This window comes from Nomascus leucogenys, chromosome 4 (genome assembly GCF_006542625.1).
Source record: "Nomascus leucogenys isolate Asia chromosome 4, Asia_NLE_v1, whole genome shotgun sequence".
Lineage (NCBI taxonomy): Eukaryota > Metazoa > Chordata > Mammalia > Primates > Hylobatidae > Nomascus > Nomascus leucogenys.
In genome coordinates this window covers 118,279,776-118,305,207 of record NC_044384.1, presented here as the reverse complement: position 1 = coordinate 118,305,207, position 25,432 = coordinate 118,279,776, and the positions used below count along the sequence as shown (strand labels likewise).

The following is a 25,432-nucleotide window of genomic DNA, read 5'->3' as shown; positions in this document are numbered from 1 at the left end:
TAGGTGCCCTTTATTAGGTTGAGGAAGTTCTATTTTTAATTCGTTGAATGTTGTTTTTTTTTTTTGAGACAGAGTTTCACTCTTGTTGCCTAGGCTGGAGTGCAGTGGTGTGATCTCTGCTCGCTGCAACCTCCGCCTCCCGGGTTCAAGTGATTCTCCTGCCTCGCCCTCCCAAGTAGCTGGAATTACAGGCATGTGCCACCACACTCGGGTAATTTTTCTATATTTAGTAGAGACGGGGTTTCACCATGTTGGCCAGTCCGGTCTCGAACTCCTGACCTCAGGTGATCCACTTGCCTCGGCCTCCCAAAGTGCTGGGATTATAGGCGTGAGCCACCGTGCCCAGCCTGAATGTTTTTATCATGAATTTGTGTTGAATTTTGTCAAATGTTTTTTCTGCATCTATTGAGATGGTCACATGAGTTTTGTTGCCCTTGTTAATATTCATTGTAAACATGACTTTTTTGTGACTAATATTACATGATATAGATAATTTTTAGAAATATAGCCTTTTTGTAGGCATTTAGTTTGCTTCCAACTTTTTGCTTTTACAAATAGCATAGCAGGGACTAAATTGTTTACTTCTTCTCTAATTGTTTCCTTAGAAAAAATTCCCAGTGGTGAAATTCCTGGTCTAAGGCTGTGAACATTTTCAAGACTTCTGATGTACAAGAACAACATATATAGAAAGCAAATCATAGATATTAGAACACGAAGAGATTTTTCACATGATTCAGTAAAGCTCTCTTATGTCACAGATAAGGAAACAAATTCAGAAAGATAGAGTGGCTTGCTCATAGTCACACAGAGGGTTAGTAATCATCTAATGAACATGCCGAGCTTATTGCAGGCTTTAAAATTCCTAGGATTCTTGGATTTGGCACTTTCAAGATAAAAGGACTTTGTTGAAGGTTCTGGAGTAGTTTGCTTATTAATTGAGGCTTTAGAATTGTGAAAGAACTAATCCATCTCTAAAGAATGAACCATTTTCTTACTATATACCAAATTATGGCAAGTAATACTTTGAAGTGAAAATGTAACCAAAATCATCAAATTCTTAGTTAGTCCTTCCACTTTCCAAAGGACATAATACTACTTTGAAACAAAGCATCAGTACACTTTAGTTGCTGATAAGTGTGGCATTCTTCCTTACTATCTTTCTGGTGTTGAAATGTGTATAAGCACTCCTGAAAGTCTACACACTGGCTCAGAATTTTGCAGAGGTTTATTACAGTTTCAGAAACTTTTTAAAACAGGCTGAAATAGATGCTTCAGGTTTCAAGTTCTGAAGGTCGTTTGCTTCAGGAAAGTCCAAAAGAAATAGAATATAATTTGTTGGAAGGATTTATTGAGGGAGTGCGCTCAGGTGGGAACGGAATGAGGTTCAGAGGAAGGAGCTCAACAAATACATGGTCTCAGCTGGAGTCAAGCTTCGCCTGCTCCCATGGGGGACTCTGGAGCATGAATTGCACCACGGAGTTGTTTCTGCCTTTTGTAGTCCCCCTTATCAGTCTGTCATTCGTTCTTCGTTGCCAGGAAGGGCTGGTGTGTAACCTCCCTGTCAAGACTGCTGTTTTTGTTTTTTTGTTTTTTTTTTGGCCAAAGGCAATTGCCCAGAGAAGGGGCAGCTGCTAGCCATTAGCAAGCAGTCTGTGCTGCCTCAGGCACTTATTACTAGTGAGCTAAAAGCAAACAATACCATCATCCCACAAGTCACAACAGACACACAGCAGGATATAGTAACTCCCTAAGCAGAAGTCATAGCTATACACGTAATCCCTCTACTATGCTATGTTTTCCTTTTGGGGTCTAGAAAGCAACTGAAAAACAATTTTTCCAAGCTGTAGTGTCTACAATTTGAGTTTCTAATCTCAAGCATGACATAGAAGTATCAGATGATAATACTAAGACCCCCATTTCTGTCTCATGTACTTGATAGGTTTTCCAGTTATTCCCAAATGCTGCAAGATTTTTATAAATTTCTCTGTGTTAAAACATCAAAAAGAGCCAACAGGCTCTTGGCCTGGGATGGTGAGCTCAGTGAAGAAGGTCGAGTTTTAGCAGGGTTGGTGGGGTCAGTCTATGTTGACTCTTATGGAAGGGGCCTCAGCCTTGGTCATTCACTCATTCTCTGCAGAAAAGAGAATGGGTGTCATCAGCTGGTGGTCCAGGAGGGTTATAGAAGAGAAGTCAATGTGGAGAAAGAAATTGGGAAGGGTGCTGTGCTGTTTCAAGTTGAAGTGTAAGGCCGATTGCAGAAGGAGGGAGCAGGTGAGCTCCTGGTACTGACACTGGACAAGTGAATCCCACTCTCCCTGTGTGTCTCTCCTGTAAGAGGAGTGATTGCTTCAGTCACACCAGCAGTATGTACACAAGCACTCAATCGTTCATCCTTCAACACATTTATTGAGCACCTTCTGTGTGCTGGACTCTGGGGAAGAAAAGTCAACCCGGGCCCCTGGTCCTTGAGAAGTTTGTGTTCTGGTGGTCAAGGCAGAAAGGGAACAGATAGAAAATGTTCCTGTGGGAGACCTGCACACATGAGAGGGGAGGAAGGGGAGTAGACAGAGATGCACACAGGAGGGGCACTTGGTAGAGCTGTTCACAGGCTGGGCTGTCCGCCTCACACAGCATGTTGGCGGATCTCGCAGAGCACTTGATACCAAGTTCAAATGGAGTGGAAGCCGAGGTCCCCTCCACAGGGAGAAATCAGGTCCTCTGGGCCCCAGACCAGCAGACAAAACCTGTTTCAGCCAAAGCAGACAGTGGCGATGGCCTCTCAGGATACTGTTTCTGCTCATCAGCACTTTTAAAAGTCCAATAGCCCATTTAATAAAGTTGTCCTGTTGTCTCTTACAGGGAGAAGTTGTGGAATACGTGGATGACCTCCTGGAACTGGAGGAGACCAGTTAGCCCACAGCAACCAAAGAGACTTCCTCTTGACGTTCAGGAAACACAGATTCTTTGTCCTTTTCCCAACAGCCCAGGCTGTTGATACCTCAGAGCCTTCTCTTTACTCTCCAAAGTGAAAGGGAAGTCCCCGTCTCTCTCACTACATGTCACCAGGGGTAAGCCTGCCTTTCCCATCTTCACACCTGCCACCTCATGTTCACACCTATCTTTCTCACCTTTTTTTTTTAAGATGGAGACTCGCTCTGTCACCCAGGCTGGAGTGCAACGGCACATTCTTGGCTCACTGCAACCTCTGCCTCCTGGGCTCAAGCGATTCTCCTGCCTCAGCCTCCCGAGTACCTGGGATTACAGGCATGTGCCACCATGCCCGGCTAATTTTGTATTTTTAGTAGAGACGGGGTTTTGCCAGGTTGGCTAGGCTGGTCTCGAACTCTTGACTTCAGATGATCCACCTGCCTTGGCCTCCCACAGTGCTGGGATTACAGGTATGAGCCACCATGCCCGGCCTCTCTCACCTTTACACCTGTCTTCTATCCTCACATCTGTTTTCACACTTTCATCCCTGTCTTCCTCATGTTCACACTTGTCTTCCCCATGTTCATACCTGCCTTTCTTACCATTTTGGTTTGAAGGGCAGTCTTCTCTGGCTTGTTTTTTTGTTTTTCCCAGAAAATCAGTATTATTTTTTAAATAAGAACAACATTCCTAAAAGATGATAACTGTGAAAACCTCCTTTGGCTTGTTTGCTTTTCCAGGTTTTAGTCTCCTTTCTCCCCATCTGGGAAAGATGGTGGAAGACAAAGGCTAAATTTCTCCAGCCTTACAATGGTCTTCACTTGGTCTGACTTGTACCAATTCTAGCACCCACTGAAAAACATAGAGAGTGTTGAGTACAGAAATGTGGCTTTTGCCCCACTTTGCATCTCCAAAATTACAACGGTTGGCCAATCCCATTTGAGGACAATGCTTAGTTATAAGTCTCCGAGTTGGAAAAGGAAGAAAGCCAGAGCTGTCAAGTTTCATTCATTCTTTCAGTAAGTATTTATTGAGTACCTACTGTGCGCTAGGCATTGACCTGGGAACTAGAGATACTTCACAGAATAACAGGGAAAGTTCCCTGTGCTCATGGAGCTTACATTCTACAGGGGGAAAGAGATAGCCAATACATAGGAACGAATTTATACAAGGTATCATATAGTGATAATTGCTGTGGAGAAAAATAAAGCAGGGGAGGGAGTAAGCAGCTGCAGTTTTAAACGGGGCCTCACTGGGAATGTGACATTGAGCAGAGATGTTAGGGAAGTGGATCCTGGACAAGGCATTCCAGGCAGAGGAACAGGATGTGCAGTGCCCCAAAGTGAGAACTTGCTCTACGTGGTCAGGAAAGAGCAGGGAGACCAAGCAGAGTCGTGGGCAGGGGGAGAATGGAAGGAGAGGCGGCTGGGGAGGACAGGTGCTGGAGGGCCTTGGCTTCTGCTGAGTGAGATGGGAACCACTGCAGGGTTTGAACAGAGGAGTGCCTTGATTGATTTATATTTTGCAAGGGTCATTCTAGCTGCCGTATTGTAAAAAACTTTAGTGGACAAGGGCAGAAGGAAGAGGGAAGACCTGTTAGGAAGCTACTGCAAGGTTCCAGGCTTGGGCCTGGGCCACAGCAACAGCAGTGGTCAAATATCTAGATTTATTTTGAAAAGAGCCAATAGGATTTGCTGAGAGTTTGAATGTGGAGTGTAAGAGAAAGAAGAGTTAATGATGACATTAAGGTTTTTGGCCTGAATAGCAGGAAAGATGGAGTTACCAGTTACTGAAATAGGGAAGGATGGGCTGGGTAAATAAGGAATTTGGTGCAAAGCAGGCTGTCTGTGTTTGGAATGGGAGGTTCTGGCTGCAAATCAAAGTGGAGAGTTTTCTCAGGTCAGGTCTGCAGCAGAGCTCGAGACAGGGATCTGAATGCACTGGGTTTATTGTGGGGGGTGCTCTCAAAAGGAACCTGCAAAAGCCTTTATCAGTCATTTATTGGCTGTGAGAAGTTCTCTGGGAGTGTGGGTACATTTGAAGGCAAGTGGCTTCAGTTGAGGGCAAGTCTCTGGAAAAGAGGCTATATAGGCATCTGGCAGCTACCATGCATGGTAGTGTGTTGGGGGTGGGGGTCCTAGGCACTGGCTGTGTGAAGGGATCTGGCAGGGCACCACAGCGCCCCCTACTGAACCATCAGCATATCAGTGGCATTTAAAGCCATGCAGCTGGAGGGGCCACTGAGATTGTCTCTGAGTATTACTGAGAAGCAACAGAAAAGAGCCATGGATGGAGCCCTTGGGCTCTCTGGGAAATGGGAAATCAGCCAAAGGATTGAGAAGGAGTTACCTTAAAGTCAGAGAAAACCAAGAGAGTGTGGTGTTCTGGAAGCTGAGCTTTCTTTATTCAACATCATTCCCTTCTCCAAATAAGCCACTTGTGTAGTTGGGCCCCTCCAGGGTTGAAGGCAAGAGGAGAAAGGCACAGCGTTTGGGAAACAAGACTTTTCCTGCAATAGCCTGGGAAGGAATAAAAGGATAGAGTGTTTGGGATTTTGTGTAATGGTGGTTAATTGGGGTGAAACACTCACACATTGTGCTTTTTCTGGGCTTCCCTTATCCCCTAGAACACTCTACCAACCTCGGGGAACTCGGGCACAACCTTCTGTTTCTCCTTCAGCTCTATCCTGCTTCCCTCATCCCTTCTGACACCACGTCCTCACTCAGCTGCACAGGAATCCCTGCATCAGGTTCTCCTTTGAGGGTACCCAACCCAGGACAGTCCCCTACCACTTCTGTCTTGGGCTGAAGTTGCCCATCTCCACAAAGTCTGTACTCCCAGCGGGGGTGTTTGGCCCGAGGAGTCAGTGTTATTACTGATGGATGCACCGTGTCCACAGCAGCCCCCCAATCCCAGCGATGCGTCAGATCTTACGTGGCTTCCTGCTGGGGGAGATGGCCTTCACCCACGGGATGCCAGGTTCTCCTTTCTTTCCTCACCCCACCCTTTACTCCACCAGAGAAACTTCCTTTTGAACTCAGTGGGGAAGAGGGTGATGAGGCAGGACTAGAAAGTAGTGGGGGACCCAGCAAGTGGACGCCCTGCTCCGGGATTCTTGAGTCTGTAAATAGTGTGCCCAGCAGCTGTGAACTCTCCCCTTATAGCCCCCGGCTGCAGGGTCCTTCCCAGCTGTGTGAGAAAATGAAAGCCGATGTCCACAGGGACCCAGGCTGCGTTGGGTGTTGTGACTCACTCCACCTCTGTGCCCTGCAGAGGTACTGTTGGGTCCTTGTCTTGTGAGCCTGGGGTGAGCTTTCTGTACATGATGTTGTTCCACATATGGGTTGAGTTGGCATGGTGGGGGGGTCCTCGTTCACTCTCTGAAGTTGGCCTCCTTTCACTGGGGATTGAAAAGCACCTCCACCCCTACCCTAGTGATGTCCCCTGAGGACCCGGGTGATAGTACAGTCAATATTGTCAGTACTTTGCTTTGATTGAAGGCTGTGGAGCTGAGTTACCAAAATTTCTATTTCAAAGGAAACCAAACCTTAAAAAAAAAAAAAAGTGGGCTGGGTCTTCCAAACCTACCATGAAACCCTGATGTGCAGGCTGCACTCAATGACCTCAACCCAACACCTCCCTGAGTGTGTTTCTTGGAAGAGCCTAGAAGATTCCTGGATTGAGACCCCATTGGTTCAGCCTCAGTCTGGCCCGTCTTGAAAAAAAACAAACACATTTGTAAGCTTTGTGGGAGCTTCCAGGCCCGCTCTAAGATGCTTCGCTTGTCCTTTGACCCATTAGCATGGAGCTCAGTGGTTGCTGTTTGGTTCTGCAGGCTGGTGGGGAGGCCGCCCATCATGGTGGGGCATCTGTCCAGCCCCGTTGCCACTCAGGGCATCCAAGCAGGACGCACCCACTGGGAAGGGTCTAAAGGTACTCCTTGTGGCCACTGCTACTGTTCACACTTGACTTGTGGAGAAGCGAAGGGCTGAGGGGAGGTTTGTGTACACCCATGTATTTAAAAGTGACTGACTGATTGAAACGAGCACATACCGACATATGCAACATACTAGTATCTTCCTGATTTTCGAGACTTTCTAATTACTACAACTAACCTGTTGTGCTCACCTCTGGAATTCAGAAAGAGCCACTGCGAGCACTGACCGCAAGGGCTGCCTTAGGAAGGAAATGTGTGCTTTCAGGAGTTCTTATTAGGGGAATTTTAAGAGCACAAAAATTTTATTGAACCCACCTTAGTGGCAAACAGAAAATGATTTGTTAGATTGTCAGTGGGAAGGGGTTTATTATGACTGCTGGTGGAATAAACAGTGACCAGTTTCTGCCAACATTTATGGAAATAACGTTTCTAAGTTTTAAATGTGAGCTGTAAACCGAAGCTACTTCAGTTAAAAAAAATCAATACTTAAACTGTAGGGAAAAGGTGGATTGGTGCCAGAGAAAACATTATTTAATAGTGTCGGAACATGGAACTGCAACACAGTTTGTAGCAAGGCACTGAGAAAAACCCACAACTAATCCTTCATTGCAGCTGTCTGAACTCTTGATCATCTGCCATCCCCCAAACAGTGACTTCTTTTTTTCTGGTGACTCCAAGCCTGAATGACCTAGTGTGGAGAGTTTAAACTATGTACAAGGGAGGAAAGAAAAAAAGGAAAGGAACCTTAAGTAAGCCTCAGCCAAAGGTTTTATGCATGGACTTCCTGTGCCTGCCCCCAGGGGTAAGACTGATCCCCATGCCTGTGCCCATGACATCTCCCTGAAAGAGAAGACACCATGACAGCCCGGCTTTGCCTTGACTGACCCACTGCTACCCCAGAAATAAGAATCAAGAGCAGCCATCGTTATCCTTAGAGTGTTTTCCGTCTAGGGCCGGCTCGTGAGCAGCCACATATCCTGGCACTTGACACTGTCCCCACACAAATAGCTGGCTTTCGTTGCTTGTTGAATGAATGAGTGAGTTGGCTCTATATCCTCTTGGAGCTGGCAGGTAAGATATTAGTGCCTCATTTTACGAGAAGAGAAGAGGAAGGACTTAAGCAATTTGGCCGACAGATACAAGATAGATTCCAGAGTTTTATCTCCCACTTTAGGGTGGCAGCCAGTAGGCCAAACTCCAAAGACCGTTGCTGATGTCTTTTTCTGCCTCCCCTCTTTGGGTTAGTGTGGTATGTACAAGCTCACTCTTGTTGAAAATTAGAAAATAGTTGAAAACAAAAGCTTTTTGTTTTTTTAAATCACATTAAATGTTTTACTTTGCTTATTCTCTATTATTCTATTCTATCCACTGGACGGGGATGTCTTCACCACATTCTAGAAGCTATGTTGTAATGAGCTCTGTTTTCTCAGGCTTGTGAAATTTCTGACATCCATCTAACAAAGTAGAAACTTCAAGGCCAGGGACTCCTGGATCTCATGCAGGAGAAGTGGTCCTTACTAGCCATGAGCCAAGAGCTGGCTGAGGTCCTGTCAGGCAGTAGAGGCTCATGCCTCTCCCCAGGAAGATTGTCTTTCAGAGGAGATCTGGAATCCCACTAGGAAAAGCATTTGGAATCTGTTTCAAACAGGGACCCAAAGCATCTTCAGGCGTGACTGTCAACAGCAACTATGCTCCATGCATGCCACTAAAGGGCAGGCAGGAGAAAGAAGAGTAGAAGGAGGCAGGTGGAAAGAGTGAGGAACCAGCCAGCACAAAAAGAAGTCCACGTTATGGAGAGTTGAAACAGCTGTCTGAAGAAGAGGTGGAGGACATGCAGGTCAGTCCAAGAATTACAGAGGATATGGTGAAAAAATCTGGACTGAGGAGGAGAGGAGGTGTAGGGAATGAGAGTTGAGTGTTGATGGATGTCTTAGGTCAGGATCCTTTGAAGCAAGGGAAGTGATGGGGTGCTCTTAAGGGGTGTGAGAGAAGCAGGAAGGAGCTAGTAAGGATGTGTCTTCAGTTGGAGACTGGCTTCAGCTTGATCTCATGGGAGCTCTGGAGCATGAATCATATTGGAGTTGGTCCCATCTTGAGGAAAGGAGGCCAGCCTTTTGCATTCCCATGACAGCTGGTCATTGGTTATAGGCTGCCCTAGCAGAGTATAAGGTGGTCTAACTTCCTGGGTGAGGGAACTCCCAATAGGCCAAGGGCAATTCTCTGTGTTGGAAGGGTGCACTTAGGTGCTTATGAGCATTTTAACAGCCAACACTCAGGGAAGCTGGAAGACAGGTTCACCTACCTAGCAAAGGGGACCTGGGAGGGGCATCAACAATGTCTACAACATTGGAAGGCTTGGGAGGCATGGATCTGTGGTGGTCATGGATGTGAAAATGGACGTAACGCAGATGGGATTGGTGCTGATGGTGTCTGAGCTGGATTTGCTAGTTGCCCTTCGTATCTCTTCCAACATGCCCCTCCAACATGCCCGGTGTCCCAGAAGCCTGATCTCTATGGTTCCATTGCCTGGGCTTCTTCATCCTCTGATTTCCAGTTGCCACTGGGACATGCCAACAAGAGATGGCAGGGTGAGACAAGGTCTGGGTCCTTAAAATCTTTGCTTCCTCCAGGCCACAGTTGGACACTGGCTGCATTCTCTTTGAGGCCAGAGCCCTTGTCCTGCAGGGCCTTTTCTATTGCTGAGCTCTTGCTGGGTTCCCTAACAGGTCCCCACCATCCCTTGATGGTTCCCCTAACTCTCCCCACACCTTTGTGAAAGGTCCCTTCAGCTAACCCTCTAATTACTCCTTTGAGTGTCCTGTGAGTTAGGGGAAAGGGGATAATCAGTTCTCTCTTAGGCCAGTGCTTCTCAAGCTTTACCATTCATGCCCACCACCTGAGCATCCTTCTGTACTTCCAACAAGCTCACAGTGCCTGTGCTGCTGGGGCAGGAGCCACACTTTGAATAGCGAGGTCCTGGGTGTTTCGTTGCAGTGAAGTGAGTGGTCTCTGGTTGGGGCAAGGAAGAGGGAAGTAGGGAGGGAGGAGGGGCAAGGAAGAGGGAAGTAGGGAGGGAGGAGGGGCAAGAGTGCCACAAACTTCCCTAAAATCCTGCTGTGGGAGGTAACATAGCTGAGAGTTAGGTTTAGAAAGGGCAGTCTTAGATCTTAGATATAGCAAGTATTAAGACATTATTTTCAAGATTACTAGAGATTTTTTTTTTTTTTTTTTTGAGATGGAGCCTTGCTCTGTACCCTAGGCTGGAGTGCAGTGGCATGATCTCAGCTCACTGCAACCTCCGCCTCCCGGGTTCAAGCAGTTCTCCTGTCTGAGCCTCCCGGGTAGCTGGTACCACAAGCGTGCTATCATGCCCGGCTAATTTTTGTATTTTTAGTAGAGAAAAGGTTTCACCATGTTGGCCAGGCTGGTCTTGAACTCCTGACCTCAAGTGATCTGCCTACCTCAGCCTCCCAGAGTGCTGGGATTACCAGTGTGAGCCACTGTGCCCAGTGAGAATTTTTTTTTTTTTTTTAACCATGGTGCAGTAGCCTAGAAATAAAATACATTCAGCAACTGTTGGGGCAATAATTATTTATTTTAAATATCTCAGAAGCTTTGTGTTAATAGAACCCCCTCCCCCAATTTTCATGAGCATTAAACATTCACCATTCTCAAAACATGCATGACATACAATTTAGATTTACAGTGTTTTAATCATTCCCTTTCAACATGCATTTTTAGATTCTATAACATTAATTTAGAGGATACCACACCAATAAGAACTTAAAAACTGATGGGTTTATTTCACAGTCCATGTCTACAAATAAAACATTTACCTGTATTAATAATTTGTAATAAATTTATTAATACACTTGTATTAATATTGCCTATTTATTTGTTGGTATAAATCCAATGTTCTGGGTTATTCCACAATAATAGTTACTAACACAGTCCCAATGCTGAGACAGAGGTTATTTTATATAGTTAAAAATAGAAAAGTTATCTTGCAGTAGATTAGGATCTAATTTATAAATATATACAGTCTCTGGCTTTTATTATGTTTTGCTTTGGCTACATGCAGAAAGCATTTTATTCCTATTGTTCTTGACTTCGTCTGATGCATACGTATTCTAGTTGGTACCTTCAGGCTTTATTTTACCTAACTATGGGGACTAAGATCTTTGATTATGCTGCCTCTCTTTACAGCTACTTCGCCTATTACTTTTCCAAAGCTTGCTGAAAAGAGGTGGCAGGGTAGAAAACATGTTGCGAATTTTTTTTTTCCTTAGGTAAAACACCACCAACAATTTTTCAATCATAAAAAAGATCAGGATTTCCCTCTACCACACAAAAACACTTAGACTGCTATGGTGTCTCAAAATAAATGTGTTGCATTCACCATCTTTTACCACTGATAACTATTTCCAAGAAGGTGATTCATATTAGAAAAATATAATATGTTTCATTTCTGTGCCAACATACAGGAGACTATTGCAGGTGGCATTTAGGCAGCTTCAAATGCCACCTCAGCTGCACACAGCCATGCCTGACTTCCACACAACACACACCACATACTCATCTTCTGTGCCTTTAGGGCTTCAGCTGGCCTCGAAGTTCACATTTGAGGTTATTGGAAACCAACAGGCTCTCAAACTTGAGTGCACATCAAAATCACCTGGAGGGCTTGTTAAAACCAGACCTGGGCCCTACTCCCAGGGTTCCTGTTTCCTGAGTCCAGGGTGGGACTAGAGAATTTGCATCTCCAACAAATTCCCAGGTGATGCTGATGCTACTGGTCTGAAGACCACACTTTGAGAACCACTGCCATAAACCATCCTCGCTGAGCCACCCTAAGATGATTTAGATGCTATGAAATGGGTTACCCAACAGACAGGATAGATTCTGTTTCCACAGAGCTCCCAGTTTCCACATTAGAGAACAGATCAGCACAGATCATTTCATATTCTTTCACAGATTCTTCTGCTTCTCCATCAAGTATGTGCCCATACTTGCTATCCTGGTGTTTGGCCCTCTGAAAACATTTCTTTTTTTTTCTCCCTTGTCATTCTCTCTTACTGGAGTTCAGAGAAATGGTTAATCCTGAGAGGAAACCAAGGACTGAGTTTTGTTAGTCCTGGCAAAAATTCCAAGACATTCCTAGGCACAGACTGGTCAAGGACAACTAGGCCACTGCTTCTGAGAGGAAATGGTACTTACTGTTACAAAGCTAACTTTGTTTTTAAAAAATAATGGCAAATCCTTAACCATGAAAGATTGAAAATAAAATAAATGACAGGCTGTCCCACAGAATGGAGGGAACAGAGGGGGATGTGGTTTCTTCACTCCTCACCTCCCCCAACAAAATGTCAGTCTTAAATTCTCTCTAATTTCAAGAAACAATGAAAAAAGAAACCTCAAAGCTTCTAGACTGTGTCCTGGCTCTTGGTTCATCTGCCCTCAGCAACATCACAACATTCAAAGGAAACAACCCATTATTCTTCCATATTCCTCTCCCAATAATTCAATATCCATGTCCTAAATAACACTGCTCTCATACACTTGGTTTATCATGACTATTCATAAAATTTCAGGGCATGAAGCTGGTGATTTTCTTTCTTCAAAAAGGTAACACTGTGATGTGGCTCACACCTGGAATCCTAGCACTTTGGGAGGCTAAGGAGGGCAGATCACTTGAGGTCAGGAGTTCTTGACCAGCCTGGCCAACATGGTGAAACTCCATCTCTACTAAAAATATGAAAAAGTTAGCTGGGCATGGTGGTGCATGCCTGTAATCCCACCTACTTGGGAGGCTGAGGCAGGAGAATTGCTTGAACTTGGGAGGCAGAGGTTGCAGTGAGCTCAGATCGCGACACTGCACTCCAGCCTGGGCAACAGCATGAGGCTCTGTCTCAAAAAAAAAAAAAAAAAAAAAAAAGAAAAAAAAGATAATACTGTGATGAAGGAAGAGGCGATTTTTGACCTCACACTGGAAACGGCCAAAGCACAGGTCTGGGATTAGTGTAGTCAATTCCAGAGCAGATGGTGGAGGAGACATTGACGTGAGTGGTGATGCCACCAAAGCCTCCCTGCCCTCCCAGGTGCTCCAGAGACACTTCTCAGCCTATAAAACAAAGGGCTGAGGAAAAAATGACGAGCCCCAGTCCACCTGCATCATGCTCTAGTGAATTATCAGTGTGATGTGTCACAGTTATTTTCCTCCCAAGTGGCTTTGGGAGAACCCACTCCAAAGGTGCCTAGACCTTCTCCATCTCGATCTGCTGGTGGTAGTGCCGAGCCTGCCGCTGGCCAACATTCAGCTTGTACACGGAGCTCTTGTGCTGGCACTTGCGGTAGCCCCACACCATCCCCACACCTGCCAGGAGCAGCAGTAGGCACAGGACGGTGACAATGGTGGCGATCACAGGGCCTCTGCTGAGGCCAGGACATCCGTCCCCCACACACGACTCCAAGGTGGGATGAAGCTCCTCACTTGCACCAGGCCCGGGGCCTTCGTGTCCAAAGAAGTCTTCAGACAGCAGGTATGGGAAGCTATCCTGGATCTCAGGAACAGTGGTTTCTACTGGAGCCTGGGTGGTCGCCATGATCGTTGAGGGGACGTGGTTAGGTGTCTGCTTGACAGTGGTCGCTGTTAATATCTCCAGGGTGGAGCTGGTGAGCTCATAGGGCAGGGTGGCCAGGGGAGACTCCTCTGTGGTGAATCTCCAGGGTAGAGTTGACTGGTACTTGGTCAAGTCACCATCCCCAATGCCCTCAGTCTCAGAAGCATTCACGGGTCTGAGCGCCAAAGCTTCCACGTCTAGCATTTGAGATGGAAGAACTGAACTATGGATCATGTCCTCGCTTGGTGTGAGGGTGCTACTCTTGGGCTTCTTAACTTCCACAAGAATGGGCTGATCCGGAGTAACTAGGACGTTTTCATCCAGTCCTACCGACCCATCCCCTCTGTCCCCATCTTCTTCCTCTTCTGCCTCTGTCTTCCTCCAAGCCCCATCTGTCACAGGGTAGCCATCTAACCAGGACTCATCACTGCTGCTCACCACTGGATCTCCTGCCTTGCTGTCATTCTTGCCCACAAATGGCCCCGAGGGACCATCAGCGTTGCTGTAGGTCACCTTGGTTTCAGGTTCACCTGGGACCAATTTTACACCACTGTGGTTGTCTCCAGCAGAAAACTGCTTTTTGGTGTCATCATCCACCTCCTTTTCCAACCCAGGCTTGTGGAAAGCCTCAGCAGGAAACCAGAACAAGTGCTTCTGGAGCAGCCGCGATCCTGGTGAATCTGCGGGGACACTGCTCCCAGCACCAGGCAAGCCTGTGGTTGGCACAAAGGCTTTATCCCGTGCTATGTCTTCTCTCCCCACAGAAATGGAGACCAGACGGTCCTGTTTTGGAGCCTCCTCAGAGGAGTCTCCCTGACCCCTGTCCTCGTCTGCCTCTGTCCGGGAATCCTCCATGAGCTCTCTGAATGACACAGATCTGTCATCAGGGAAGTTATCTTCATAGTCAATGTGTGCCTCAGCCTCATCTGGAAGGCAAGAGGGAAAAACCTCATTAGCAAAGGCACAGAGCCAGTATAGAACATAAGAAAAGGAAATTAAAAGCATAAAGGCTGGGACAGAATAAATAATACTGTTATTATTCACAGATGATATGACTGTGTATCATAGATAAACCCAAATAATCTACATATGAATATTACACGTAACTAAAATTAACATCTGAGCTTAGGCTGGGCATGGTGGCTCACACTTGTAATCCCAGCACTTTGGGAGGCCCAGGCAGGTGGATCACTTGAAGCCAGGAGTTCGAGACCAGCCTGGCCAACATGGCGAATGCCCATCTCTAATGAAATACAAAAAAATGGCCAGGCATGGTGGCATATGCCTGTAATCCCAGCTACTCAGGAGGATGAGACATGAGAATCGCTTGAACCTGGAAGGCGGAGGTTGCAGTGAGCCAAGGTCGTATCACTGCACTCCAGCCTGTGTGACAGAGTGAGACTCAAAAACAACAACAACAAAAACAACAACTTAAAAACAACAACAACAAAAAACGTGAGTTTATTAGGGATACTAGGTCTACAGTAAATATAAACATCATTGTATTTCTAAATATTGTCAAACAGAAAATTAAAATTTAAAAGGATGCAATTTACAGTAACATTAAAAAAACCAAACATATAGGAATAAATCTAATAAAAGATGTTCAAGACTTCTACATGGACTGATATAAGACATTGCTAAGCAAAATTAAAGAAGACTTAAATGAATGGGGGAATAGACCATGATCATGTAGTAGAAGGCTCAAGATCGTTAAGCTGGCAATTCTGTCCAAATTGACCTATACAGATCTAATACAATTCCAATAAAAATCTCAGACATTAACTGAATGTTAAAGTTTATGGGAATGCAATGGATGGAAGTTTATGAAAATGCAATGCAAGAATAGACAAGGCGATATTGAAAAAGAAAAAGCTGGAAGACGTATGCAAAACATTTCAAGATTTACTACAAAACTGAATTACCTTTTAAGGCTGTGGTATTGGCACAAGGACAGATAACTGGATTACATTAAAATTAAGATCTTCTGTTTATTAAAAGCTACCACAAAGAGAGTTAAAATGCAAGGCAGAGTCATAGAAGATATCTGCCACACATATAACCTCCAAACAGCTTGTATCCAGAATTTAAAAAGGACTCCCACAAATCTATACTAAGTAGATAGACAAACCATAGAAAAATTGGCAAGATACTTGACTTGGCACATCACCAGAAAGATATCAGATTAGTCATTAAACATGTGGAAAGATGCTCAACCTCACTAGTAAGAGAGAAATGTTAATTATAGTCATAATGAGATACCACTGCATAGCACCAGCATGGCTAAAATTAAACAGACCGACAATATCAAATGTTAACTAGGATATATAGCACTGTTAGTGGGAGTGTGAACTGGAACAACCACGATGGAAAACTGGGCATCTCTACTAAAATTGAACATATGGATGCTCCATGACACAGCAATTCCACTCCTAAATATACACTTAAAAATAATGTGTGCAAATGGGCACCAAAAGACACGCCTAAGAATGTTCATAATAGTAAAAAACTGGAAGCAATTCAAATGTCCATTAACTGGTACATCAGTTATGGTATACTCAAACAACGCAAATCTGTACATCAATAAACATGAACCAACCACTGCTTCCCACAACAAAATAGATGAGTTGCATGGCCATAATGTTGAGCCAGGCACAAAAGTGCACACTCTGTGTTGATTCTATTGATATAAAGTTTAAAAACAGGCAGAATTAATCTGTGGATGTCGGAACTCAGGATGGTGGTTACACTTGGGTAGGAGAGAAGGGGTGATGACTGGGTCTGGTACAAACAGGACTTTTAGGGTGCTGGCAATATTCGATTTCTTCACCTGTGACAACGCCTAAATACCTGTTTATTCTTGATAATTCATTGGTTTGTAGCCTTATGATTTGTATGTATTTTATAATTAAGTTCAAAAATGCATCTTTTTTTTTTTTTTGAGACAGAGGCTTGCTCTGTCTCCTAGGCTGGAGTGCAATGGTGCAATCTAGGCACACTGCCACCTCCACCTCCTGGGTTCAAGTGATTCTCCTGCCTCGGCCTCCTGAGTAGCTGGGATTACAGGTGCACACCACCATGCCCAGCTGATTTTTGTATTTTCAGTAGAGACAGGGTTTCACCATGTTGGCCAGGCTGGTCTCAAATTCCTGACCTTGTGATCTGCCCATCTCGGCCTCCCAAAGTGCTGGGATTACAGGCATGAGTCACCGCACCCGGCCCCCAAGTGCATCTTTTAAAACACTGATTTGCTCTTTGTAAAACTTCCAAGTCATGAGATGATGCTGTAAAGTATTCTGAATTCAACTGAATAAGAAGCAATAGAGCCCCACAACTAGGAGACCAGAATGTAAGGACAGCCCCACGAGCGGGGAATCAACTGGTCAGGAAAGCTCAAGAAGCTGGTGTCCTCAGAAGACAGCAGCAGCCCTTTGAGCTTCCCCTCTCTCAATGGTCTTTGAAAGCCAAGTGCTACTGGAAGATACACTTAAATTATTAAAACAGACTGCTTCTCCCACTTAACTTTCAACTTCGGAAGAACAAAATGCACAGAGCTCCAGAGCCAAGGTCTAGATGGAATGCTGAGGTGTCATGTGGTGCATTCCTGGGCTCTGAAACTAGATTAGTGGGTATCTGGCTTATTTCTAAAGGCTGTTAGAGAATAAGACTCTGTATCTTGCTTATTTAATGACTGACAGAGTTATAAATAAAAGTTAACAATCTTTTCTGATCTGCTCCTGAAATGTAAGCCCAATCACTTTACATGTGTCCTCAGCCAGAAAAGGGAAACAGTGGATGAAGAGCAAACATCACTGATAAATATCAAATGCATGTGTGTTTTATGCTTAGAAAAGGACAGCCCAATCATACCCCGTTGTGTCCTGTTCACAAAACCTCACACAAAAAACACATCAGATGGCTGGACCATTCTTATGAGCCTTGTAGAATTCAAATACAGGTTCCCAGGTCTCAGTCAGGCCCTTCACATTCCCTGTTATATCCTCATTTCAAATCCTGCACTGATCCACTCCTTCATTCAACAGACCTCACTGAGTGCTGACTATGTGCTAGAGCTTGGGATCACTGGTGAACAGGATAAATACTCCCTCCCCCCTTGGAGCATATGGGACAGAATCTCATGGTCTTGCATCCTATAGGGTTGAACTTCAAAGATTTTGTGTGCATAAATTTTCACCCAACATTCTGAATGAGCATTAGGTTTTGCACTGAAGTACTGTCCTTCCTTCAAGAAACAACAAAATGAAATGAATGCCACTATGACAGAACTTTTCACTACAATCTACCCAAAACATACAGACAAGTCACACTGAGATTTAAGAAGGTCACGACTTATATCTTTGACCTCAGGATAAGGTGGTTAGATTCCTTGTGCACATGTGTGTACTTACTGGCTGTGGAAGACAGATTGCAATAATGGCCACAAATCTCCACTTTTCCCTGCATCAAGTCCTTTTACAATGTGACTTTGCACCTCTTCCTGTGAAAAGATGGGGCCCATTTTTCCATCTCTAGAATCTGGGCTGACCTTGTCCCTTGTTTTGACCTGCTGAACACAATGAAAGTGTTGCATGCCTTTGCTCTCTGCCTTGGAGCCCTGCCAGCTGCCATGTGAACAAACCTGGATGCTGAAGGATAAAAGACCCCATGAAGGAGAGGTAAACGTCCCAACTGAGGCCACCCTAGATTAGCCAGCTGTGGCTGACCACATTCACCTGAGTGAGCCCAGCCCAAACTGCTGACTCAAAGAACTGGAGCAGAATAAATTATTGTTGTTTCATGCCACTAAGCTTTTTGGGGATGGTCTATTATGCAGAAAAAGCTAACTAACACACTAGCAATGAGCTGCTTGGGGGGCAGGGCCCAAGGCATTGTGTCCCTAAAGTAGAACAGTGCTTATCTACTATAGGTATTCTTACAGGTATTCTTGAGTAAGTGAAAGAGTAAATGGTTCTGGAAGGAAAATGAGGAAAAGTCTGCAACAGCTCAGATCCCAAGCTTCTCTTCATCCCTACCTTAAAACTGTTCAGCACTGAGATCAGTTTCCAGGAGCACAGTCTCCCAAAACACAAGAGGACTATAGGCCCACTTCTAAATTACACGGAATGAATTACTTGTACCCATAGTCTCTCATAATACCCAGAGACCCTCTGAAAAGACACCATTGTTGAAGGACCAATTGAATACAAACACAAACAGGTGTGCACCACATACGTGCACACAACACACACCCTCACATACTGGTGAGCAAATCGCTGCCACAGCCTGGCTGGTGAGAGCATCTCTTCTCATCCCAGCCTTTCCTTGGTGCCCACATCCCTATCAATTTCAAAAGGTAGCCTAGCAGAACTCCCTCCCCACTGCTAGTCGATTTCAAGCAGAATGGTGACCCCGCGCCATCAAAGTTTGCTCCTAATGCAAAGAAACTTAGCATTCCACATGTCTGACCGGTCATTTTTGCCCCAAATCTGCCCCAATCAATTTGTTTTTAATTAAAGAAAAGAATATATTCTGCAGTACTGCAGAATAAATTATCTTTGTGAAACAATACACATTTGCCAGTTGTCTCCTAGAGGTTCTGCTGTTGAGGATGAATATCCCTGTTCTCAGCCAGAACCCGGCCCCCTTTCATGAGGGGATAAGGTAGGAAGCAGTAACTCTCCAAGACCATTTTTCCTCAAGAAGCTTCCACCCACTCGAAAGCATAGGCCATCACTTCATGCACCAGCTATAACTTAAGGCCTCTTTCCACATGTCATTTTATTAGGGAGTATTTTTTGTTGCCTCACTGCAGCCCCAAGACATCGAGCCGTGAAGAACCCCAGATTCTATTTTATTCCATGGTATTTTTGTCATTTCCCGTTCTTGCTTGCACGAATCCGGACAGTGCATTCATTTTCTTTCAGGTCATCAACTATAGCTCACAGACTGTTGGGAGTAAACAAGCTGTTTATGCTGAACTCAGTCAGCATGATGAAAGGGACCAACATTTGCACAGAGCTTTGCCAAAGGCAGTCCTAGGTGATGGGAAAGCCCGCAGGCTGTCGGTGTCAAGGTGGGTGGTGAGTCTAAGTGCTTCCTCACTGTCCTCATGGACCGCCATCTTGTCATCTCTGCAGATGCCAAGACTGATACTGTCCATGGGAAAGCAGAATTCTACTCAAATAACCAACAGCTAAAAAGAAGTGTGACTGTAGGGATACTCAAAATCTTCCAGCACCTAAGAGTATCTGTGGCCCTGACAAGTCTCGCTGTAACCTCTGCTCTGGCTTCTTCCCTGTCTCTTCCACCCACACCCCATATTTCACTTCCATCTGCCCCAGTGCTCCCTGCCTTTTTGTTCTTGCTTCTGACTGCCCGTCCCTCTGCTCTTCTTCCTCCTTCTTCTACCTCATCACTTATGTTCCAGACCACTTGAATATGTACTGGGGATACAGGCCAAAATTGTCTTATGAGCAGGGTGCATTACAGGCTACACTTGAAAATATCTAAGTGTTCCAGCTGAAACTGTATCATATATTTTTCCCTCCCCCATACCTACCAAAATGGGGAAACACCACCAAACACACACATACACACACACACACACAAACACAAACATAAAACTAGGCTTACTGAATGTGAATTTCTAAAAATGATGAAACTATACTAAACATCAGCAAAAACATTTTACCAATAGCAACCTCACGAAAAGGGAATAATATCTTGCAATAAATTTCATAAACTAGTTACCAAGAGGAGAAACAGAGGGTTCTAAAGAAGATTGGACAAGCGTGACCTGGCTTAGCTCCTACCCCATCCTCACCCTTCAGAAATGGTCCTGGGAGTCAGCAAATCCTAGAGAGGAGCAAAGTGGATGGAGAGAACCAGACCAGTAACCAGGAGGGCTGCTTCTTCCTGACAGAATCCGAAATGCCAAGACTTCACATTGTGCAAGGGAAGGAAACTTTGATATAGAACATTTAAAACATTTCTGAGGAAAAAGCAGAACCCAGATTTTAAAAAATTGTTTTATGTTTTGTAGAGACACCGTCTCACTATGTTGCCCAGGCTCGTCTTGAACTTCTGGTCTCAAGCAATCCTCCCACCTCAGTCTCCCACAGTGCTGAGATTACAGGCATGAGTCACCATGCCCAGTCACGCCCAGATATATTAAAACCAAACAAACAAACGAGTGAAATATCTGAGGCAGGGGGATCATTTGAGGCCAGGAGTGAGACCAGCCTTGGCAACAAAGTGAGACTCCATCTCTTAAAAAAAAAAATAACTGGGTGTGGTGGCACACACCTGTAGTCCTAGCTACTCGGCAGGCTGAGGCAGGAGGATCACTTGAGCTCAGGAGATTGAGGCTGCAGTGGGCCATGACGTGCCACTGCACTCCAGCCTGGGCAACATACTACTTCAGCTGACTTGTCCCCTTACAGCCACCATTCCCTCTTCTGGATTAAAGGACTGTTTCATAATACAAAACTTAATAAGAAAGTGAGTGCAATAAAACAAAGCTCAAAGGTAATGTGTAAAATAACAGAATGTTATGAAAAGGGTGGTTATGAACTTCAGGCATCAAATTCAGGACCAATGTAGCATCATGACAGAACTAAAAAATCAGTTAGAAACTTCAAAGAATACAGCAGACTGAGAATTTTATAAAACAGAAAAAAAAGACAGAAGACACATATTCAAGAATCACTACAAACTTCAAGCAGAATAAATTCACATAAATTGCCTATAGCCATACCAAATTAAAACTGCTAAAAACCAAAGACAGAAGAACATAAAAGCAACCTGTGAAAGCAAATATATAATGTTTGATAAAGCAACAATAAGATTGAGAGGTGACTTTTCAAAAGAAACAATAAAAGCCGGAAGACAATGTGATAAAATATTCAAAATGTTAGAAGAAAAGAACTGCCAATGTGGAATTTCTTACTCTATGAAAATGTCACAGATGGAAGCTCAGAGATGCAGGAAGGAAAGAACAATGAAATAGTAAATATGGAGGCAGAGCCAAGTGAATGTTGACTGCATAAAACAACAACATATAACACACACATAATATTCATTCAAAACATTTGACAATAGCATAGAAGCCAGGAGGAGGTAAATGGAGTCCAAGTGTTTGATGGCTTTAAATTAGCCAGGAAATGGTGTAACTATTAATTAATATTAAACTTCTATATGTCAAGGGTGCCTGTTATAATTTCTAGAGTAACCACTAAAAGGAGAGTAAAAGCCTATTAGAAGGTAATAGAAGGGGTAAACATCATAAGTAAAAATGCCTAATTGCTTCAAAAGAAGGCAGGAAAGCAGAGAAAAAGGAACAAAGGACAAATAGGAAAGAGAGAAAATAAAAATGACAGTAATTTTAAACCCAAATCTACTGATGGTTAAATGTAAAATGGATTAATGCTACTATTAAAAGACAAAAGTTGCCAGCTTGTATAAAGAAATAGAACCCATGTACCTGGTATTTATAAGAGACACAATTTAAATATAAGTACACAGATGAGTTGAAAGTAAAAGAATTAAAAAAAGTCATGAAGAGGCTAACCACAAAAAAGACTTTGAGGCAAAAAATATTTAGTAGAGATAAAGAAGGCTCTTTCATAAAGATAAATGTTTCAATTCACCTGGAAGATATTAAATTATAAAATTGTATGTACTTAATAATATAGCCTCAAAATATAGGAATCTAACAGACATGAACTAAAAGAAGACACTGATAAATCCATGATCATAGTGAGATATTTTAAACATCTCTATCATTAATAATTATAACACATAGAAAAAAGGTAAGAATATAGATTTGAACAACACATTTAATAAATATGACTTCTTTGAAATACGTAGATGACATCCAACAACTATAGAATAAATGTTCTTTTCAAGTGCACATAGAATAATTTTTACAAAATTGACCATAAAAGAAGTATCAACAAACTTTAAAGGACTGAATCATACATACATTTTCTGGTCACAGTGAGATTAACTTAGACAAAAAATTACTTAAAAATTCCCCTATGTATAGAAATTAAAACATGTCTAAATAACTCATGGGTCAAGGGAGAAATTACAGTGGAAATCAGAAAACATTCTAACTGAATGATAATGGAAATATGACATATCAAAACTTGTGGGAAACAGCAAAAGCTGAGCTCGGGGAAGTTATACCTTTAAATATCTATGTGAGAAAAGAAGAAAGGCTGAAAAATTACATTGATTTCTGGAAGCTGGGTAAAGAAAATTAAGTTAAACACAAAGAAATAGAAGAAGAAGATTTTTAAAAGAGCAGAAATAAAAAAAAAACCAAACACACAATAGAGAAAATTGACATAGTCAAAAGTTAATTCTTTGAAAAGACTAGTAACGTTGATAAACTCCTAGTAAGACTAATTAAGAAGAATTTAGAGAAGATGTAAATGAAAAAAATTAGGAATAAAAAAGGCATCATCACAGATGTTTCAGGCGTTAGAAAAGACAATAGCAGGACTTCATGATAAAAGTTTATATCCAGGAAGCTGGCTGGGCACGGTGGCTTGCGCCTGTAATCCCAGAACTTTGGGAGGCTGGGGCAGGTGGATCACCTGAGGTCAGGGGTTTGAGATCAGGCTGGCCAACATGGTGAAACCCTATCTCTACTAAAAATACAAAATTAGCAGGGCGTGGTGGCACATGCCTGTAATCTGAACCTGGGAGGCAGAGGCTGCGGTGAGCTGAGATGGTGCCATTGCACTCCAGCCTGGGCAACGAGAGCAAAACTCCATCTCAAAATTAAAAAAAAAAAAATATTATGTCCAGGAAACTAAAAATTCTGATGAAATAGAAAAATTTCTAGAGAAATACAACTTACCAAAAGTGACACAAGAGGAAATAGAAAATTTTTATATACCATTAACAAAACTGAATCTCTCCACACACACAAAACTCTAGGTGCAGGTGGCTTCACCGTTGAATTCCATCACATGTTTAGGAGGATAATTCCAATCTTATACAAACTCTTCCAGACAACACAGAAAGAGGAAATACTTCCCAATTTATTTTATATATACAGTGTAACCTTGGTACCAAAACCTGGAAAGGACATGATAAAAAGGAAATATTGCAGGCCAATCTCACTGAACATAGATGCAAAAGTCCCATATAAAATGTTGGCAAACTGAATCCAGCAATAAGTTAACGTCGGTAAGGTGGGTTAAGCTTTAATATATTAAGTATATATTAAAAGTTAATATATTAAAAGAATAATACATTATACCTAGTTAGATTTATCCCAGGAATTCATCATTGGTTTAATATTTGAAAAAAAGGAGTTTTAGAAAAGCATCTGACAAAGTCAACAAGATAAAAACTCTTAGAAATTAGGAATATGAGGAAAATTCCTTAACCTGATTTTTAAAATATACCTTTTTGTTTCTTTTTTTTTTTTGAGAAGGAGTCTTGCTCTTTCACCCAGGCTGGAGTGCAGTAGCACGATCTCGGCTCACTGCAGGCTCCGCCCCCCCGGGGTTCACACCATTCTCCCGGCTCAGCCTCCTGCATAGCTGGGACTACAGGCGCCCGCCACCTCGCCCGGCTAATTTTTTGTATTTTTAGTAGAGACGGGGTTTCACCGTGTTAGCCAGGATGGTCTCGATCTCCTGACCTCGTGATCCGCCTGCCTCGGCCTCCCAAAGTGCTGGGATTACAGGCATGAGCCACCACGCCTGGCCACCTTTTTGTTTCTTTTAAAAATATATAGGCTGGGCCAGGTGCGGTGGCTCATGCTTATAATCCCAGCACCTTGGGAGGCCAAGGTGAGTGGATCACTTGAGATCAGGAGTTCTAGAGCAGCCTGCCAACATGGTGAAACCGTGCCTCTACTAAAAAAATACAAAAAATGGCCGGGTGTGGTGGCTCACACCTGTAATCCCAGCACTTTGGGAGGCTGAAGTGGGCGGATCACAAGGTCAGGAGATCAAGACCATCCTGGCTAACGTGGCGAGACCCCATCTGTACTAAACCAAATACAAAAAATTAGCCAGGCATGGTGGCGGGCACCTGTAGTCCCAGCTGCTCTGGAGGCTGAGGCAGAAGAATGGCGTGAACCCGGGAGGCGGAGCTTGCAGTGAGCTGAGATCACACCACTGCACTCCAGCCTGGGTGACAGGGCGAGACTCCGTCTCAAAAAAAAAAATAAATAAAAAATTACCCGGGTGTGGTTGCACCTGCCTGTAATCTCAGCTGCTCAGGAGGCTGAGACAGGAGAATCACTTGAACCTGGGAGGTGGAGCTTGCAGTGAGCCAAGATCTTGCCACAGCACTCCAGCCTGGGCGACAGAGCAAGACTCTGTCTCAAAGAAAAAACAAGATATATAGATATAGATATATAGTTTCCTTTATATAAAGCCAGTCACAAAAATAAACCTAATACACTGTGATTCCACTTACATGAGGCTTTGGTAGTAGTCACATTTATAGAAACAGAAAGTAGAATGGTGGTTACCAAGGGCTGAGGGAAAGGAGAAAAATAAGAGTTTTTATTTAATGAGTATAAAGTTTCAGATTTACAAGATGAAAAAGTTAGGGAGATCTGTTTCATAACAATGTGAATATGCTTAACACTACTGATCTGCACACTTGAAGATGGTTAAGATGGTAAATTTTATGTTATGTGGTTTTTATCACAATTTTTTTAAAAAGGGAAGGATTAATAAGTTATACTACATTAAAATTCTATTTATGAAGGATACTATGAAGAACATGAAAAGGCAACTTACCTAACAGAAGACATTTGCAACATAAATAACCTTGAAAGTTCTGGTATCCAGAATAATATAAAGGACTCCTACAAATAAATATAAAATAGACAGCCCAGTAGAAAAATGGGCTGGAGAATTGAATGGGCAATTCACAAATGAGGTATTCTAATAGCCAGAAAACATATGAAAAG

General features: G+C 43.5%; 2 protein-coding genes across 2 annotated transcripts in view; one reads left to right on the top strand and one right to left on the bottom strand.

Moving 5' to 3' along the window:
• CRTAP (cartilage associated protein) overlaps window positions 1-8,206 on the top strand; it is a 33,996-nt gene extending 25,790 nt beyond the window's left edge. The window contains exon 7 of the mRNA XM_003256829.4: window positions 2,860-8,206. Within this exon, the coding sequence (XP_003256877.2) occupies window positions 2,860-2,913 (54 nt within the window). The 3' untranslated portion in view covers window positions 2,914-8,206. The remainder of the gene's footprint in view (window positions 1-2,859) is intronic.
• A 4,587-nt stretch (window positions 8,207-12,793) lies between these two features.
• Window positions 12,794-25,432, bottom strand: part of SUSD5 (sushi domain containing 5) — a 67,706-nt gene continuing 55,067 nt past the window's right edge. Inside the window, exon 5 of the mRNA XM_012497431.2 lies at window positions 12,794-14,411. Coding sequence (XP_012352885.2) covers window positions 13,120-14,411 — 1,292 coding nt within the window. The 3' untranslated portion in view covers window positions 12,794-13,119. The remainder of the gene's footprint in view (window positions 14,412-25,432) is intronic.